This window comes from Geotrypetes seraphini, chromosome 2 (genome assembly GCF_902459505.1).
Source record: "Geotrypetes seraphini chromosome 2, aGeoSer1.1, whole genome shotgun sequence".
NCBI classification, from domain to species: Eukaryota; Metazoa; Chordata; class Amphibia; order Gymnophiona; family Dermophiidae; genus Geotrypetes; species Geotrypetes seraphini.
Genome location: NC_047085.1, coordinates 428813074 through 428833102, shown reverse-complemented (window position 1 = coordinate 428833102; position 20029 = coordinate 428813074). Strand labels below are relative to the sequence as shown.

The 20029-nt window shown below is 41.8% G+C and overlaps 2 protein-coding genes across 4 annotated transcripts in view; one reads left to right on the top strand and one right to left on the bottom strand.

Annotated features, from left to right (window-relative positions):
- ADAM22 (ADAM metallopeptidase domain 22) overlaps positions 1 to 20029 on the bottom strand; it is a 486564-nt gene that overhangs the window by 278274 nt on the left and 188261 nt on the right. The gene's annotated exons all lie outside the window — the stretch shown is intronic.
- On the top strand, positions 1775 to 18527 carry LOC117354199 (claudin-12-like). The gene is made up of 2 exons (XM_033931247.1): positions 1775 to 1927; positions 16771 to 18527. Exons 1-2 carry the CDS (start codon positions 1902 to 1904, stop codon positions 17540 to 17542), a joined length of 798 nt encoding a protein of 265 aa, XP_033787138.1. The 5' UTR covers positions 1775 to 1901; the 3' UTR covers positions 17543 to 18527.

The window sequence follows — 20029 nt, the reverse complement described above, 5'->3', positions numbered from 1 at the left end:
ATTAACATATCAATCTTTATCAAGCTGGAGTTCTTACCTCATCTTGCTACATCACTACATTAGCCCAAACAAATTAGCTACTGAAAATTGAAACTACAAGTCACAGTACTTTTGCAGTGGTTGACTTTATACCACACTCGAGTGACAGGTGATGTCATAACTCCAGAGAGGCTAATTACTAAGGAGCTTACAATCCCAAATTTAACCCCCTTTTTACTAAGCCGTGATAGAGGTTTCTACCATGGCCCGGGGCGCTAAATGTTTCTATGAGCATTGGAGCAGTGTCTGTGCATTTAGCACTCTGGACCGCAGTAGAAACCTCTACCGCAGCTTAGTAAAATGAAGGTTATAGACTTAAATTTCTGTTAAAGCATTTATTTGGAGCACTCTATTCAGTATATACACTATTGTGCCACTATTGCATGGAATATATGCAATCATAGCACAAAAGAAAAAAAAATACAAAGAGTAGCCCCCCCCCCCAACTATCTTACAATCCTTGGTGGTCTAGTGGAGTAGTCAGGGCAAGAACAATGCCCTAGTTGCAGCAGCCATTTTGAAAGCAGAGCCAGAATGAGCAGGAGTAATGGGATTGAACCTACCCTGACTACATCCCTAGACCAAGGACTGTAAGGGAGGGCGGGGTGAGGGCCGGGCGGGGTGAGGGTCTGGGAGGCAGGGTAACAAACAGTACAAAACTCAAATTTTCAGCTTCCACTGAAAACATGTGGTCATTTTCAGATGAAACCAAAAACATGACCAAAATTAAAATAACTTTTTGGCTGAAACCAAAACCAGGCACAAAAAGGTTTCTGGGCCAGTTTCAGCGCCATAACCGAAACCAATACTAAAATTCAGTTGGCTTCTAGCTGGTATAAAGCTCTGCCCTATAGCTTGGCTGCAAACACAGGCAGTTTCTGTCAGGTTGGGCAAAGTGCCGAGGTGCCACAGAATTAATGTAATACTCTGCAAGTGAAAGACATCTAACAGCTACTGCAGATGCAAAGCTAACAAAATTCAATTTTTGTAAAATTAGATGTCAAGGAACAAATCCTTTTGTCAAATACCAACCTACCTTTATTTAAAGCACCTGAATTTGTTATGGAGACTTTACTTATTTTTATCATCATGACTTAACCTAAATATTTTTGTAGTACATTATATCTTTATTTACACCAGCATACTGAATGCAGGGCTGCCCAATTCCAGTCCTCAAGACCTACTGGCAGGCCAGGTTTTCAGGATATCCACAATGAACATGCATGAAAGAGATTTGCATACCAAGAAGGCAGTGCAGGCAAATCTCTCTCATGCATATTCATTGGGGATATCCTGAAAACCTGGTCTGCCAGTAGATCTCGAGGACCAGGCCAGGTTGACAATCAGGGAATCCTGGTTCAAATCCTGTTGCTTGTGAGCTTGGCCAACCCTTACAGCCTCATCATTAAAATTTAGATTGCCATCCATCCAGGAACAGGGAATATTCTCCTTGAGGTACTAGTGAAATGAAAATATGTGAGTTAAATTCAAACTAATAAATGAAAGCGGAAGAGAGCACTACCCTTCCGCATAAAACGCTGTTTTCAGACTATTTCCACAGGCATGCAAATAATGGCCAGGTGAGGAAATTCCCTTTGCACTGCTGGTTTCAAGTAGCAAAAACACTTCCTCACTGTCCCGTCTGCTCTCCTCTCCCCACTGCCCCTCCCACCACACCAAAGCAGTGGTTGGGTGTTTCGATGCTTAGCTGGAATCCTGGGATTTGCAGTCTCTCCATCTGAGTACATTGTACTCAGTGCAAGACAACGGACTGCAATCCCAGCATCCTCCAAGAAGGGCTCGTCGTATCCTATGCATGCTCAGTAGGAGCATGTGGGAGTAAAGCTCCTTGTTTGCTGTTAATGTGTTTGCAGTGTGTGTGGAACTGGTAGGTACTATTAATATCAAATGTTTGGAGATGTATTTTTTTAAAATAATTGTTGAATTTATTTTTTGAATATTAGCGTTTGCAAAGGAAAAAGTCCTGTTATTTTTAGTAATGGAAGAAGCATATACCCTGTATTTAACCCCGATGGTTTTGGAGTTATTATTATTAAAACAAAGATTAGAGCTATTACTTGACCTTTAACAGCATTAATGGGTGCAACAAGGGGAAAGGGTGGTTGCAGTGTTTTATTTTTGACTTGACAATGAAGGCTTCTTAAGTGTGTAGTTATATAACCATACATGAATTTGATCAGCTTCAACCTTTCTCTGGTAAACGCTTCGAGCTTGAAAGAGTGGTTTTATTAGCTTCTGATAATCACCACCCAGACACTGTTTCGATGTTGTGACATGAATAAGCAGCTTTCTCTGGTTCCTTTACATATCCATGTGGCACATACATTAATTAGGCTGGGTGTGACCTCATGGGATTTTAATGTAGGTGTATTATAAGGTATTGACTACTTATCACTGGTGGTTCAGTATTTTATTATTGTTATTATTCATATTGCATGTGATTCTATCTGCTATAATCTGATGTTTTGCTTGATGGGGGGCTACCTAATACTGCCAGCTTTGCAGTTTGCTTGCTGTGCTTTTCAAGTATAATCAGGGGACAAATTTGCATTCTCTTTTATAACGTAAATAATTGTATCTTTGTGCTATACCTCGATGCCCTCAGTGTAGTGCATTGTACACAATGAGAAACGCTGGGACTTTGAAGAAGATTAAGCAGAGGCAGTTTATACAGAAGTTATGAAAATTTGAAAAAAGAAAATAGTTATTTTGAAAAATAAGTTTCTTGGCTAGTCATATTTCAGAATGTGCTGTAGAGAAACAAGGTTTAGCATCCCTGCCTATATTTGCTTAACTAGCATCGGAAACAGTTCCTGGATTGTCCTGTTCACATAGAGAGACTGAGAAGCATAAAGGAACTGGCTTGCAGCCTCAGGAGGGTAGAATTAATCATGTTGCTTTCTTACAGTCCCTTTGAGAGATCTGCCCGCCCCCTGCCACTGCTGGGGATTCCCCCCTACCCCAAAGCCGACCCAGTTCTTCGAGCCACACTCGCTCCTTCAGTGGCACTCCTTGCAGGGATGGGGCAAGCAGCGATTTTCACACTGCACATAAGTAGCTGACCTGGAAACCTCTACGATGTCAGAGGGAAGGCTTGTGGGTCAGCTACATGTAGCTTGTGAATCGCTGCCTATGCCATCCATACAAGGAGTGCTGCTAAAGACTGAAGGATCAAGTGTGGCTTGAACAAGAACTGGGTTGGCTTTGGGGGATGGGGAGGGAACCCCAGCGGGGGACGGGCAGGAAGGCAGGATCCCCAGATGCAGAGGCAGCTTCTAGGGACAGGCGGCTACTTACATGCAGGAAGGGGGCACAAACTCAACACAGATAGAAGGGAGGGGGCATGAACATGGGACCCAGAAGGGATGGGGCACTAACTTGGGACATAGGAGGAAGGGAGTAGAAAGGGAAGGCAGAATTGGGTTTGAGTGTGAGTGAGATGGAAAGATGTTGGCACATGGGGAAAAGAAGAAAGAGGAAAATTGGTCATAGAGGAGAGATACATGGGGAGAGAAGGATGAGAGGGAAAAATGTTGGATATGGTGATGGAGAGGGACAGATTGAAGGGGATTGCAAGGGGGAGGAATGTTGGACATAGTGATGGAGGGAGAGATGTAGCATTATGCTGAAGATGGGTCATAGGAGAAATGGGCATGGGGCTGGTGGGCAGTGGTGAAAAATACTGCACATGATCTGGGGGATGAGAGGGAGAAATGTTGGATGTCACAGTAGAGGGGGGTGGGAGAGATGCCTGTATCTCTCAAGACAGATGGACAGTGAGAGACAGAGAGGGGTGGAGGAGAGAGGGGAAAAAAGTTGGATTCATCAAGGGACAGAGAGAGATGTTGGTTGGGGAAGGGAGTGAGGTACGGAAGAGAAGAAGCCTGCAGGAAGCAGAAAGTGTTGGACTCATGGAGAGAGAGAGTGAGAGAGATGGATGGGAAGGAGAAATGTCACACTCGGGGGAGAGGGCAGAGAGTAAAAAGTTGAACTCATGGAAGGAGAGAAATGTTGGTTGGGGGAGGGAATGAGGACTGGAGGAGAGGAAGCGTGCAGGAGGCAGAGAGAAAGAGATGTTGGACTGGTGGTAAGGAGGGAGAAATGTTGGATGTAGCAGTAGAGGGAGTGGGAGAGATGAATCCTGGATCTCTCTCTCTTTCTCTGCTCCCTTTGCAGCAAGGGAGGGAATGAAAGAAGGACAGTGAGAGAGAGAGAGGAAAACATGTTGCCAATGGGGGTGGAGGAGAGAGGAAGAAAAGTTGGATTCATGGAGGCACAGAGAGAGATGTTGGTTGGGGAATGGAATGAAGTCTGGAGGGGAGGAAGCGTGCAGGAGGCAGAAAGAAAGAAATATTGGATGCACAGTGGAAGTGCAACCAGAGACTCATGAAATCACCAGACAGCAAAGGTAGGAAAAATGATTTTATTTTCAATTTACTGATCACAATGTGTCAGTTTTGAGAATTTATATCTGCTGTCTATATTTTGCACTACATTTGTGTATTTTTCTATAGTTGTTACTGAGGTGACATTGCATATTTTAAAGTCATCTGCCTTGACCTCTTTGATAAAAAAAAGAATATAAATAATTAACACTTTCTCTGTGTACAGTGTACTTTGGTTTTTTTTTTTATTTTGTGGTTGCCATTATGTATTAAGATTATATTGTGTGTATATGAAAAATGGATGGAAGAAATTGCATTACAATTAGTACTATTATTATGGGGGTGGGGTCTGTGGCGGTTCTCAGTTAATATTTATTAGACTAAGGGGGTACTTGGCTTGAAGAAGTTGAGAAACACTGGTGTAGATCAGGGGTGTCCAACCTGTGGCCGAGGGCCGCATGGGGCCCCGTGAAGTATTTTATGTGGCCCAGGTCGAGGGCGATGCAGTTTTTTCCTCTGCTGCCCCCGGGTGTTTACTGTCTTGCCAGCATTTGCGCGGCCCCAGAAACATTTTTTTCGGCCAATGCGGCCCAGGGAAGCCAAAAGGTTGGATACCCCTGGTGTAGATGTTCCTTAATGTGCCATTCCTACCTCCTCAGTTGCTAGAACTGAGTTTTCTGATAATCTAGCCATGACTAAGAGATATGTTTAACTGGCAGGGCTAGAAAAACATTTAGTTGCATGAAAACACCAATAAAGTTTTTTGAATTTACTGAGCAGTAATTACAAAGGGAAAGGGATTGAGATTTGTATACCGCCTTTTTCTAGTTTTACAACCACACTCAAAGCAGTTTACATACATACTTCAGGCATTTTCCCTGTCTGTCCTGGTGAGCTCACAATCTTTGCAATGACTGTTGGGGGCATTTGCAGCTTGTTCCCACACAAAAACATATTGCTGTGTGGCACGTATACTTACAGATAGTACATATGCAATGCATCCATGCTGCAATAGCTGCAGTGCACCCTCTATGCATATAACCTGCCTCACAACATGGTATGCAGTTAGTATGTGAATTATCACATGCTCTCATGCTAGTGTGGTAACATTCACTCCAGTTGTGCACTAACAGTGCATGTCAACTTGCATATTAACAGCTTAGTGCACTTCAATGAAAGGGTCCTTAACTTTGGGGCCTGGCTGTTCCAGAAAACTTGAAGTTCTGACCCAGGGCAGTTCCCTGCAACTGTGCCCTCAAAGGAGCTAGAGCTACAATCCAGGTCACCTGCCTGTTACAAAGCTGCACAGACAAAACCAAGGAAATAATGCAAAAGAGAAAAAAGTAAACGGAGAAGTTTTGAAATACTCATTATAATGCGCCAACAAAAGATAAACACTTTTATTTGTAAAGGCTTATAGTGAAGACATATGTCTTTACTTTCTGCCCAAGCTCAGTATAGATTTCCAGCAATGTTTTGTTGCCAAACGTATAGGTAATCATCAAAATGTGAATTAGTCCTTGTGAATTTTTTTAAAACCCCACAAAGCCACCCACATATTCATTAGAAATGAGGATTCTGATTCACCTTTTCTTATGCACTGGCTGATTTATTAGCATTGGGATTTTGTGATCCGCCCTAGATATATAGATAGATCTTTTGGAAATGCAGCCCAAATAATTCAGAACCTTAAGGGCCAAACTTTGGGGGAAAGGAAGAGAGGATAAATCCAAAAATCAAGAAAAAGGCCTTTGTTGTTACATCAAGAAGAACACATGAGTCGTGATGTCTGTTCGTATTTGTACTTGTAAGTGGGAAAGAGATCTAGGGCAGTGGTTCTTAAACCTATCCCGGGGGACCCCCAGCCAGTTGCGTTTTCAAGATATCTCTAGTGAATATGCCTAACTCAAATTCTTAAAACCAGCTATTAAATATGCATGAGGCAGATTTACATATAATAGAGGTGACAGTCATGCAAAACTGCCTCATGCATATTCATTAGGAATAGCTTGAAAATCCGATTAGCTGCGTATCCCTCAGGACGGGTTTTAGAATCAATGATCTAGGGCAGGGGTAGGCAATTCCAGTCCTCGAGAGCCGGAGCCAGGTCAGGTTTTCAGGATATCCACAATAAATATGCATGAGATAGATTTGCATCTCAAGGAGGCAGTGCATGCAAATCCATCTCATACATATTCATTGTGGATATCTTAAAAACCTGACCTGGCTCCGGCTCTCGAGGACCGGAATTGCCTACCCCTGATCTAGGGAATCTTAAATGGTGGTTGAGCAGTTGGAGAAGTCTTAGTATGTAGTCCTCTGAATTTAAAACATAAATGAAGCGTTTGTTTAAAAAAATCTGATTTAGCGGAAACACCTGAAGCTACTAAGGCAGTGTCTCGCAATCCTTTTGAAGCCGCAGCACACTAAACTTGGGGCCGCATCTGTAGGGCGCAGACGTCCTCCAGATGGGGCCCTGAGCTATTACTATGCCGGGGGGGGGGAGGCACTAGTGCCGGCTGACTGCCTACAGCAGGGTGCCCAAGTCCGGTCCTCGAGATCTACTGGCAGGCCAGGTTTTCAGGATATCCCCAATGAACATGCATGAGAGAGATTTGCATACCAACAAGGTAGTGCAGGCAAATCTTTCTCATGCATATTCATTGTAGATATCCTGAAAACCTGGCCTGCCAGTAGATCTCGAGGACCGGACTTGGGCAGCCCTGGCCTACAGGATGTACCTCTTGCTGTGAAAGGCATGTCCTGTAGGCAGTCAGCCGGTGCTGGTCCCTCTCCTCCTCACCGGTGTCTCGTGACACCCCTAATATGCTGCAGCACACAGTTTGCGATACACTGTAGTAAGGGAAAGAAGGAACCAAGGTTAAGTGGTTTAGGGCAACATTTAATAAGAGTTTATTTTCGGGGGGGGGGGGGGGGATGGCCTGAAATACAATTCCACCATTTCTATTCAGACTCCAAAGCAGCAGGAATATTCTGTTCCATCCCCATCCTCCCAAGTAGCTTTCAGGGAAGAGGAAAAGAGGAGATAAGCCTGGAGTAGAGCAGAGAACAGTCACTATCCCCCCCTTCCCTCTTTACTAAGCCATGGTAGAGATTTCTACCGTGGCCCACGCTCATAGTATTCATATCAGCGTCGCAGCATAGAGCAATCTGGGCTGCGGTAGAAACCTCTGTTGCGGGTTAGTAAAAGAGGGCCTATATTTCCTAATACAGATCCATATTTTTGCTTTTTATCTATAAATGAAGTCCTATATTTATTAAATAGAGATGGGACATGTCTTGGATCATGACAACTGTGATATAAAAATAAGTAGTGCACCAAAATCCTGGAGCATGTTTTCAACTACCCTCTGAAATGCTGCTTTTTGTTTGACATCAGCCATTTTACTGTCTGCCTCCGGAATCCAACTTAAAGCCTTATTTGCATGTTCATTCTTGCAAAATTTCACAGTAATGAGTTGCCTTGCATTACACTGCAGCAGCTTACTAAGGTGGAATTTAAATTTTCACACAAGGCTTACTGCAAAGCCAGCCCCCATTTGCAGTAGTTTATCTAAAAATGAACTTACCAATTTCCAGCAATTTTTGTGATTTTTTTTTTTTTTTAATTTTATGTTCAGAATTTTTTGTGATGTTCTAATCTAATCTTCAGTTTATACATCGGGTCATCTCCAATCGGAGCTCGACTCGGTTAACAGAAATCAGAAGACCAGAATACACATTGAAATAAGAGAAAGGGAGGGTAATAGAGTTTAGCCTAGCCTACCGTAAAAATGAGTCCTGTATTGCTTAACGCAAGGGTAGGGAACTCCGATCCTCGAGAGCTGTATTCCAGTCGGGTTTTCAGGATTTCCCCAATGAATATGCATTAAAAGCAGTGCATGCAAATAGATCTCATGCATATTCATTGGGGAAATCCTGAAACCCGACTGGAATATGGCTCTCGAGGACTGGAGTTCCCTACCCCTGCCTTAACGGTTACTAGGTCTTATGGGCAAACTATTTAAATATTGTGAGAATAGCAAAGTTTTTAGAGGCTGAAGAAGCAAGTTGCAACTATTTTATTTTGATAAAACCACAAATGATCACAAGTCCTATCAAAAATTTTATCTCTATTTTTTTTTATTTAAAACACACAGAAACAAAACTAGATAATTTTAACAACAAAACTGAAAAACCCAAACAAATGTAGCAGTGAAATATGCCTGTCTAAGCCAGTATGTTTTACTGTTCAGACACTAACAGCAATCCCCAACAGATGGCAATGAATGACACTTCCTTCCAGCTTAGTTTCTATGAATGCACTTGGTTCTGGCAGCCATGGCAAAAGTCATGAGTGCTACTGAATGAAAAGTATATTCTTCCTCTCCATATATCACTGAATGGAGAAGAAGAAAAAACATATCAGCTTTAAAATGAAAATAAGCTTTACAGATCAGAATTAAGTGCAATCAAAAGAAAAAGTAAAACTGAGAGCATGCATTTTTCAAGTGCTGCATGATGGAATGTTTTTCTGTTGGAGTGTGTGTTTGAGTGGAAGGAATAGTTAAGACTGGAGGGGAGACTAAATGTGTGAATAGGGAGAAATTATTGGTGATGGAACTGAATGGATGAAGGAATACCCAGTTACTGGGAACTGAATGTTTTTATATATATACTAGTGTTTAAGCCCGTTACATTAACGGGTGCTAGAGTAGATGTCTGTCTGTCTGGTTTTTTTTCTTTGTCTCTCTCTCCTTGGACGCTGTCTTGTCTGTCATTCTTTCTGTCTGTGTCTCTCCCTGGCCCCCTGTCTATCTATTTTTCTTTCTGTGCCTGTCTCCCTGCCTGTATTTCTCTGTTGCGCCATGCAGGCCTGTCTCTCCGTGGCCCCCTTCCTATGTCCATAGTGTCCCATCCTATGTCCTTAGTGCCCTCAGTGCCTCCTTCCTATGTCCTTAGTGCCCCCAGTGTTGCCTTCCTATGTCCTTAGTATTGCCTTCCTATGTCCTTAGTGTCCTCAGTGCCTCCTTCCTATGTCCTTAGTGCCCCTTCCTATGTTCTTAGTGCCCTCAGTGCCTTTTATGTCCTTAGTGCCCTTTCCTATGTCCTTAGTGCCCCCAGTGCCTCCTTCCCATGTCCTTAGTACCCTTCCTACGTCCTTAGTGCCCCAGTGCCTCCTTCCCATGTCCTTAGTGCCCCCAGTGCCTCCTTCCTGTGTCCATAGTACCCTAGTGTCTCCTTCCCATGTCCTTAGTGCCCTCGGTGCCCCTTCCTGTGTCCTTAGTGCCCCCAGTGTCTCCTTCCCCTCACTGCCTTTCAGACTTTGACCCACCCCCACCCTCAAAGCCAGACTGTCTGCCTGCCTCCCATCCCCCCGTGCAGTAGAACCATTGAGCAGCATCTTTCAATTTCTACCTTCCCCCATTCCCCCTGTACAGTAGAAGCCGGCATTTTTCTTTCCCTCTCTTCTTCCCATCCACCCTGTGCAGTAGAACCGGTAATCAGCCCCCCCCCCACCACAATCACCCCGTGCAGCTGACCCCATTGACCCTCCCATCCACCCCTCCCACCGCAAGACGATCTACAAATCTGCCGGCACCAGCAGCGTCCCCAGCACTTTAAACAAGCTGCTTCGCGGCCTTCTACTGCCGATTTCCTCTGCCGCATCTCTGTCTCTGATAATGTCATCAATGGGGTCGGCTGCATGGCGGCGGTAGTGGTGGGGGGGGAGATGGAAACATGCGGAGGTTTGTGGTCGTTTTCGCAGTGGGAGGGGGCGGATGGGAGGCTCAACGGAGGTTTGGGTGCGGTGGGGGTCAACGACGACGAACTGCCTTCCTTCCTTACAGTGAGTGAAGGGGGGGTCAAAGTGTGCATGCGCACTCTTGCTGGCCCCAGATATACAGATCACGGAACACGCAGGTAAGAGTGCGCATGCGCGCTTAGTGTTTTATTATACTAGATATATATATATTACTTTTATTTCAAACTTTTGCCAATACAGCAAGGAAATGGAAATTTACAAACATTAATAAAAAAATGTTATCAACCTTAATTATATTTCAAAAATAACATCATTATCCCTCTAGCCCACAATTAATGGAGGACCATTTCATATTTTATAAACATCAAAATGAAAAAATAATCAAGAAGTTAATACACTGCTACAGAAAATTTATCTTCCCTCAAAAAAGAAACTAAAACAAACACTATATTTCCCTCATAGCGGTGATGAATCAATTCTTTGACTACTCTCTAAAAGATCAAGAGTCAATTATACTAATGTTGTTCCCTTTGAATTAGAAACTGTTCCAACTGGTTTACATCCCAAAAAATATATTCATGATCTTGGAATTTAATTATACATTTGTAGGGAAATATCAAATAATATGTAGCACCCAAAGATAATACCCTAGATTTCTGGGAACTGAATGATTAAATGTAAGGGTTATAAGTGACAAGGAGGTCATATGAGTGGATATATATGGGGGTTTTTTTTTGGGGGGGGGTACAGAACCGTCCCAAGCTGGAAATGCCCCCTGTCTGACATGGCCCCTAAAGCTCCTGTCTCACCCCCTGCATTAGCAGGGAAGGCAATGGATAGGTCACAATTTTGGAACCCCTACCTACTTGTACCCTGTGCAGCCGCATGCCCGCACATAGCTCGCTACAGCCCAGCATGGGGGGCCCTGTGCGATATGCTGATGACTCGGGATGCAGAAGTAAAGTTTCTGCATCTGGTGGGAGGCAGATAATTAAATAACTCCCTCCAAAATATTCCCCAATACCTTTCTTTGGGAGATGCAATTCCAAAAGCTGCAACACACATTACTGTACGATAGTGATTAAGAAACTACCTTTTCAAACTACCCTCCCCCTTTGTTTACTTTCATAATCACTAACACATAAGAGGTAAACATAGACATATATTGATACCCACAAACCCATTACTCCTCTACCCCCGACACATATACACATTTACATGCAGACTAGTTAGAAAGAATTCCAAGAATCATGCTCCACATGCTTTCCCCACTTGTTATTCTTTCCAACCCAACAGAAGTTAGAAATAATTATGCTGTATAAAGAAGGCTGAGAATGCCTCCCCCGGAGGTCTGGCACCTCTCCTTTTTTTATTTGTCTCTATCTCTGCAGGCCAGCATTTCTCTAATGACTACTCCCTCCATTCAGTATTCTATCCCCCCTCCCGCCACATCATCCTTTGGGTTCACTTTCTTTTCCCTCCCTCCCTTCATTCCATTGTCCACCATTTCTCTCCCTCCCTCTCCTCTGTTTTAAGACCCATTATTTCTTCACCCCCACCCTCATTCCAGCATATGCCCCTATCTTTGAACCCCCTCTCTCCATGTACTTCTAATAACTACACCAGGGGGCCTTCCAAAAGCCAGCATGTTTCCTCCTTCTCTCCACCGTCATCCAGCTTTCCCTTGGCCTACCGGTCTCACTTTCAAAACTAATTACTGCCTGCAGAGGATCGCTGGTAATGTAGCAATTCTAGCAGGCTGCCGTCAACCTCTGCTGCACGTATCCTCTGCTGCGGTCCCATCCCTCCTCTGATATCACATCTTGTTTTGGTCTGGGATGGACTACGGCAGAGAGAACATGCAGCAGAGACTGACGGCAGCCTGCTCGAATCGCTACATCACCAAGGATCCTCTTCAAGCCATAATTAGTTTTGAAAATAAGACCAGGAGGCCAGGGGGAAGCCAGACGATGGTGGGGAAGAAGAGGAAAACATGCCGGCTTTGGAAAACTCCTTAAAGCCACGCGCTGAGGGTACCCACAGCACTGGCGCCTATGCAGAATTTCCTGTCCGACCCTCCCCCCACCCCCCACCCTTCCCCCCATGAACTCTGACATTAGGCCTTCTAAAGCAGTTGCAGCGGCAGTGGACGGCCAGCAAGAGGCAGCACTTAGGACAGGCTTTTCGCTGCCAGAGAGCTGAAGGTATGCAGGGAGGAAGGTTGGTCAGTGAATCTGAAAGCCCGATTTTTTTTATTTTTTAAGAAAACAAAACAATTCGAATCGGCAAATCGCGCAGCACTATTACTAAGTACCAAAGAAAATGTGGCTTAGTGGTTAGACCTATAGCCTCAGCATCCTGAGGTTGTGGGTTCAAACCCCATGTTGCTCCCTGACAGTGACCCTGGGCAAGTCATTTAATCTTCCACTGCCCTAGGTACATTAGTTAGGTTATGATCCTGCTGGGACAGATAGGAAAAATGCTTGAAGTACCTGTATATAAAATCACTTTGAGTGTAGTTGTATAACTAAGAAAAGGCGGTGTACAAGTCCCAATCCCTTAATCCCTTGATAACAACACTGGGAAACCCAAGTAGTAAATTCAGAAGGTAATTCAAAGTTGAATGAGTATCTAGTGTTATTTCTGCAATAATAGGCCCAGCTGCACTAAAGAGTCTGCTCAGATCCGATTTTTAGCCGATTCAAAAAGAGCTATTCATGTACTAAAAAGTTTGCATGCAAGTGATTCATGCACAGGTTCATCAATCCCCAACTCACCCGTCCAATTTATTGTTGTGAGAGAGACTCTCACACATGCGCAGAGTTGGCAGGGGAAACCTGAACAGGAGAGAGGCAAGGGAAAGCCTCCTGCCACTCAGCTGTTTGGGGCAGGAAACCTTTTTTTTTTCTTTTTTAATGGGAACAGATTCTATGCGTTAATCCTTGCTGCTTGAAGGCTGCACAAGCACACTAATTTAACTGAACCAGAACTCTCGTATAATACTTTGTTCTAGGGATTGCTACTTCCTCTCTAGGAATCAATGCTTATATATACATTTGATCTCTTGAATAATTACAGAAATGTGCAAATACAGAATATAAATGTAAAAAAGGGCCAAAGAGAGCAATCATGTCTGCTTATTCTTTATGCAATAGGTCAGAATCTGCCATATCTCAAGTTCTTTGCTTATATACTCATATACCAAGGATGCCTTGTTTTTTCTAGTATAGTTTTGAGTGCTTACTATTTTGACCTCTTCTCACAAAACTATATTCCACTGATGAATGTTTGCTTCTTTGAGATGTCTGAATACCTCTTGTTATATCGCCTCTCTCTTTTCTAGGGTATACTTAGTTAAATCCTTACATTTTATTTTATTGGGCACTTAGGCCTAGATTCTGTAAACGGTGCCGTTATCAGTGGCCACCCAGAAAAGCGGCACCGTTCATGTATCATCCCACGATGGTGCCATTTACAGAATCGCAGCCACATCAAATGTAGGCCAGGGTTTTACAGGCCTACATTTCCGGTACCTACTTTCGACAAGAATTGCATCCATAGAGATGTCTATTGGCACCTACATCCACTTCTGGCGTAAATCATGCCTACTTTTGATGTAGGCACCAGTAGGTGCCTCTATGGATGGAAGGTGGCTGCCGTTGTTTGCAACACCTACATTTTTTTTCTAGTATGTTTTTAATTGGTTTTAAATGATACAGTCAATTACCACGCAGTTTATCACAATTAAAACAAGTTAGGCGGTGGCATAGTGCCTACCACTGCCTAACTTAGAATGTCGTTATGAGAATCAGGGCCCTAGCGTAGACTCCTTTTTTTTGTCACCTCTAGATTACCTCTGCTGTCTTTCTGTCTCCTTTCAGAGATACAGCTTCAAGATCTGAGCATAGTATTTCATATGAGCTCCCACAAGTGACCTGTTAATAGACATTATTACTTTCTTTTCTGCTGAAAATATAAAATCAAAGTAAATAACATTCAGTTCTTGCCCAGTAAGCAAAATTGATCAAATGCTTGATCTAGTCTACCTCTGGCAGTACAAAGATAGAGGGTATTTGACCATGTCAGAGGTGTACCAAGGGCAAGTCATCCCACCCTGGGTGTAGGCAGTAAGGAGGTATTGCTGGTGATGAAAAGATGTTGCTGCATCTTTGTACACTTGCTTGGTTTGTTGAACAAAGATAATAGAAATTATTCTATAATATATACAATATTTTAAACTAAATACCTGAAATATTAACTATGCAACAACTGTCAATTTACCAAGCAGGAAAGCTAGATTAAGCTGAGTGCTTTAAATTGCTTACATGTTAGGATGCTTGCTGTAGTACACAGTTTCTCTTCTTACTAGGTAGAAGCTAGCATAGTTCTTAGGATGCAGAATCTCAGCAAATAGACCAGCTATATTAATGTCCATTTTCATACACACAGAGGCTGGCCTGTAATTGCTCCTGCTCAGCCGCCATTCATAGAGCTTGGATAAAAGTAGTATGGTTGCCATGTTAATAAATAGAAATAAAACAAAAGAGGAAATGAGGTGATTTTTTTGTCAAACTAATTCTTAGAACTTGAAAGTCTCTTGTCCAAGGTTGTTAAATTTTAATTCAGTGAATGTATTTTTACAGTAGTACAGTTACCCTCACTTTCAAAAGAAAAAAAATGTATATTAAAATAGCATCTCTATAGAGACATGGTAGAACACAAACATAATTAAATTAGCTCTACAACTTGTAGAGTTTTCCACCGTTGTGCTTCCTCATCGGCTCATCTGTTTACTTCTATTTTTATATTTTCTTATTATAAAGACTTCTGAGTAGGGTTATCATATGGCTCCAGGAAAAAAAGGACAGATTAAGACATCCAGGCTTTACTTCCACTGAAATCAATGGAAGTAAAACCCAGATGTCTCAATCTGTCCTCCTTTTTCTGGAGCCCTACTTCTGAGCCACATGTGCGATTTAATTCTTAATACTATGCATCTGCTTATATTAAGCAAGAGTTAGCTCCACACAATTCTCAAACATGGGAGTTTGGGTAGGCAAAGAGCTGCTGTGTAAAACAGAGACCATGCTTGTTCTTTTTCAATATCTTAGCGTAAGGGAGACTCTCTTTACCCCGATGGCTCTTCCATTTCCTTGATTCAGCCTAGGCAATGGTGGTATTGCTGCTCAAAGACATCAGGCTTCTGCTAATTGTTGATGAATGGCTGAAGGAGAACTCAAAAGCCCAGGACAAGTAGCTCCTGTTGCACTATAGGTCCTTCCCCTTCCTCTTTCCATGAGGTGTCCAACCAAACCCTTGTAAACAAAGAACCCGCAGGAGAGTGCTGAGCTCTTTCGATGGCTTCATTCCCTGCTATTTAAAGGCATAAGAGGGGAGGAGTGGCTGTGGAGACTAGAAGTATTTTAGCTGACACCTAACGTTTGAAGATTATTTCTACAAATTTTAGTGTGTTATATTGCTACATCTTTCTTCATGCAAAGGAACTATGTAGAACTTATGGTAAAAGCACCAATATGTCTGCAGGCTTCTTAGTTAATTTTAAAAGCTGAATTAATTATGCCTATTAATGGTGCCATCAACCATGAAAAGTGCCGTATTCTACAGTTCTTGTGAGAATGGCGATGTAAACCCACTCTAAGCACTTGACGTACTGAACAGCTTTATTTTTGCCTGTACAGCTCTGTGTTCTCACGGTATTGACAACAGTGAAAAAAGATCTTCAGAATCCTTTCTGAAGGGTTTTTCTTTTTCATTCTAATGAGGCAAATGTGATGCAGTAAATCTAATCCATATCAAGCACACTTTTTACATTAGGAGCTTCAGGAATGCAAAATGTTATTTTTATTTTTTGTATGTGTCTGGCACAGCAGCAGAAAGTATGTCCTATATTTTGCTATCATGATTTTAGGTTGCTGTTTGAACCTATCACCACTTGCGTACAGTCCACACTACATGACCATGCCCGTAATCTCTTTTGGGAAGGGACTTACACTAGTGTTAATTCACATGGAATAAGTTACTAGAACATTATTTGTGAAGAAAACCAAAATCTTAAATTACAAGGGCTGATATGAACAAGAAAGGGACAAATGATTAAGCTGATGCAGCCTCTTGTTCCATATGAAAGCAGTCGGCACAAGGATTAGGTTACTTTTAGTGAGACCTCTTCATATGGTCACATGTTGGCTGTTCTGAGCCTAATGCTACCAATGTCTAGTTGAACCAAAGGTTTCGGAATAAAAATTTCTAGGATAAAGTAGGTTGGTAGAGACGATATCTTTAGCAAGATTGAAACTTTCAGGGCAAAGATATTTTCCTCCTGCTTCATCTGGTAAGTCTAAAAGCTTGAATCTTAGCCTAATACATGTGTGTTTTATCCAGACTACATGATCCAGTTTAGTTTTTGACAAGCTTGATAGGCTCATTTCTGAATAAGGTCATCTGCAGCAAGTTATTACATTGGGTCTTTTTTTTTTTTTTTTTTTGAGAAGCTCATAAAACTTCCACAAGCTCTTAACTTATATTTATTGTTTTCAGTTCTCGGCAGGGTGGTGCTTTCATCAAAATCACCATGGGATGCCAAGAGGTTCATGCTGCCACACTGCTGGCTTTCGTCTGTGGCACTGCTTCAATTTCTGGACTCTTTGCTGCTACACTTCTGCCTCAATGGAGGCAAATGAAGCTCTATACATTCAATAGGAGCGAGAAGAATGTGACTGTGTACACTGGCCTGTGGGTGAAATGTGCCCGCTATCACGGAAGTAGCGAGTGCGTGATGTATGATAAAGATTGGTATGCCACAGTTGACCAGCTGGACCTAAGGGTCCTCCAGTTTGCACTCCCCATTAGCATACTGACTGCTGCCTCAGCACTGATACTCTGCTTGATCGGGATATGTAACACAACCTTTGGATCGAATGTGCCAAATCTGAAACTCGTGAAATGTCTCATAAACAGTGCAGGGTGCCATCTTGTGGCTGGTTTCTTGTTTGTATTGGCTGGTTCCATCAGCGTTATTCCATCTGTCTGGGTCATATTTTATAATGAGTTCTTGAACAGGAAATATGGACCTGTTTTTGACTATGACACTGCTGTGTTTGTAGCAATTGGTAGTTCAGGGGGCATGTTCTTCACTTCCATTCTGTTGTTCCTCTGGTACTGTGCATGCAAGGCATTGCCTTCCCCAATCTGGCAGCCTCTATATTCTCAGGCTCCCAGCATGCACGGTTATATCACACCCTCTTATTCAGCACGATCCCGCATGTCTGCCATTGAAATTGATATTCCTGTTGTTACTCACACTGCTTAAAGACAAAAAGGGATTTACATAAAGATAAACTTTTCAAGCTCAGTTCAAACCTTGGAAGCACTGTTTAAACATTAATCCAACTCACTTTTTACTTACCAAAGTAGAAAAAAAAATGAGAGATATAGATATGAATTTGCCAAAATGTCCTTTATGATGATTTTCTTACTTTAGGATGCTAGAGATGTTGACATTAAGAATAATAATTAGTAACCAGAGGGTAATTGTTCCTTAAGGAAATGCGTTTGTTGCCACCATGTGCTTTTTGAAAGAACAAGCTATCTGAACATTAATGGATAAATGAACTGCTTTCCTCATTCGTTTTGACTGAGCTAAAAGTTTTACTTTTGGGAAAAAGAGCCTTTCAAGTATTAGGTACCTACATATTAAGCATTTCCTCCATAGAAATAAAATGGGGAAAGAGCCTTTCAAGTCTTAGGTACCTACATATTAAGCATTTCCACCATAGAAATAAAATGGGGAACAATTGTTAGTATATCTGGTGGCAGTCCTGGAGAAATTCTGATCTTTTCTGTAACAAGCTGTCAAAATTCAACAAGACATACAGATGGAACTAGTTGATGACATCTCTTGTCCGTTTGACACATCCTGCAGTAAGGATTATATGGTATTTTATTTTATTTTTCTTGCTCTACTGCCTTGAACATGAGTTAAGTTGCTTTTGGGGTATTTACTCGTACATACATGATTATCATTACAGTATCCTGTTGTAGTCATATTATTTTTGGGGTGAAGAAATAATCTAATAATTAGAAGATTACAATGAAAGAAGAACTCTTGAAACTGGCAGACTACTTTGGTGATTTTGGGTCAGTAATTTCTCTGTGATCTTGGGGGTGGTTTAGTGAACCATGGAGAGGAGGACCCAGGCCCATAAGCCACTCTAATCACTGCATTCATGGAGAAACATGTGCACCCCCCAAAAAAAAATCACAAAACTCTTTTGTACTGCCATATAAGTGGCTCCTGCAGCTATAAGGGCTACCAGGGTGGTAGATAGGTGGGTCTAGTAGATTCTGGGGGAGTTTTAGGGGGCTCACCATGACCTATAAGGGAGCTGTTGTGAGATGTTTATGTGGCACCCTTTTTGTGAAGTTCACAGCAGTGCCCCACTACTCTGTTGCCATGTCTGGGTGTCCAGTCCCTTACTTTTCTGGCCCCTCCCACGCCCAAAAAGTCTAGTTCTGAGCGTTTTTGAGTTGGATGAATTTTTGATCGAAAATGCGGTATAAAGATGGACGACTTAGTGGTCTGGATGATCAGACGGCTGGACTACAGTTGGACAATTTTTGAAAAAAAATTATGCTGGATGTATTTTTTGAAAATGGACCTTTTCCCGTGTCCGACTTTAGACGACTTGTGAGTTAAGCCAAAACAGACTTAGAAGTTTCTTTTGATTATGCTCCTCTTAATGTTTAGAACAGTATTTTAAAGTTATCAGGACCTACTATGTGTATTTTCAAAAGCAGCATTAAGAATTTGTTATTAAAGTCTGAATTTCTGTTAGCTAATTTTAATATTATTTTTGACTTCCCCTCTTTACAAGTGGTATGCATTTGTTTTTCTGGTCTTGCAGACAACTGAAATGTTGACATACGGTTTTATTTTTAGTTCTGCTTTTCATATAATTTTTTTTAATAAGTTTTTAAATTACATACCAAGTATATACTTGTACAGAAAGTTGGTTAGACAAGATATTACTTTTGTTAAAGTATAAGACATATTACATCTTAACACTCCTAAAGACAAAAGAAATATAAATTTTGAGTAACTCAGCTCAAGTCCTCTATATTTGGATCCAAGATTTCACATAAGTGAGACAAAAGAAAAATATAATTCTATATATTTAAGATGTGCTATAACCATAGGGCTGAGGTAGGAGTAACATATTTAAACTTATGGAGCACTTGATTTCTCCCCCATCCAGTCAGGACAAGGCCAAAAAAGCAGTTAGCTGTTGAAGTTCAAAGAAAACATATTTTTACAAGAATGTCTTAAAAAGAATGTAGCCCCCAATGAAATGACCCCTGGTCTCAAAAGAAGAAATTCTTGACAGCGTTTTTGAGTTTCTCTTGAGAGATCAGGAAACATTTGAATTTTACTTCCAAGAAACTCTTTCTGTTTATTTTTAAAGAAAAACCTCAATAACCAACTGATTTTCATATAATTTTGAAGGTTTAGGGATGATAGTTTCATGGTAAGTAACTGCACTGCACACATTGAACATTACCTCAATGATTATGGAATTATGCTCTTCTTTTGATTCTTGAATGCTTGCTCAAAGCTTGCCTGTGGCTGGTATTTCAAAAAGAAATTCTTATGCTTCAAAATTCATGATGATTTTTATTCACTAAAGCTAAGACAGGTGCTCTCCTTGCTATCAATATGAAACTGAAATCAGAACTAAGAATCATATGGATTATATTTGACAAGAACCTATCCTGGGAGGTAGAAATGCAAACATTAACC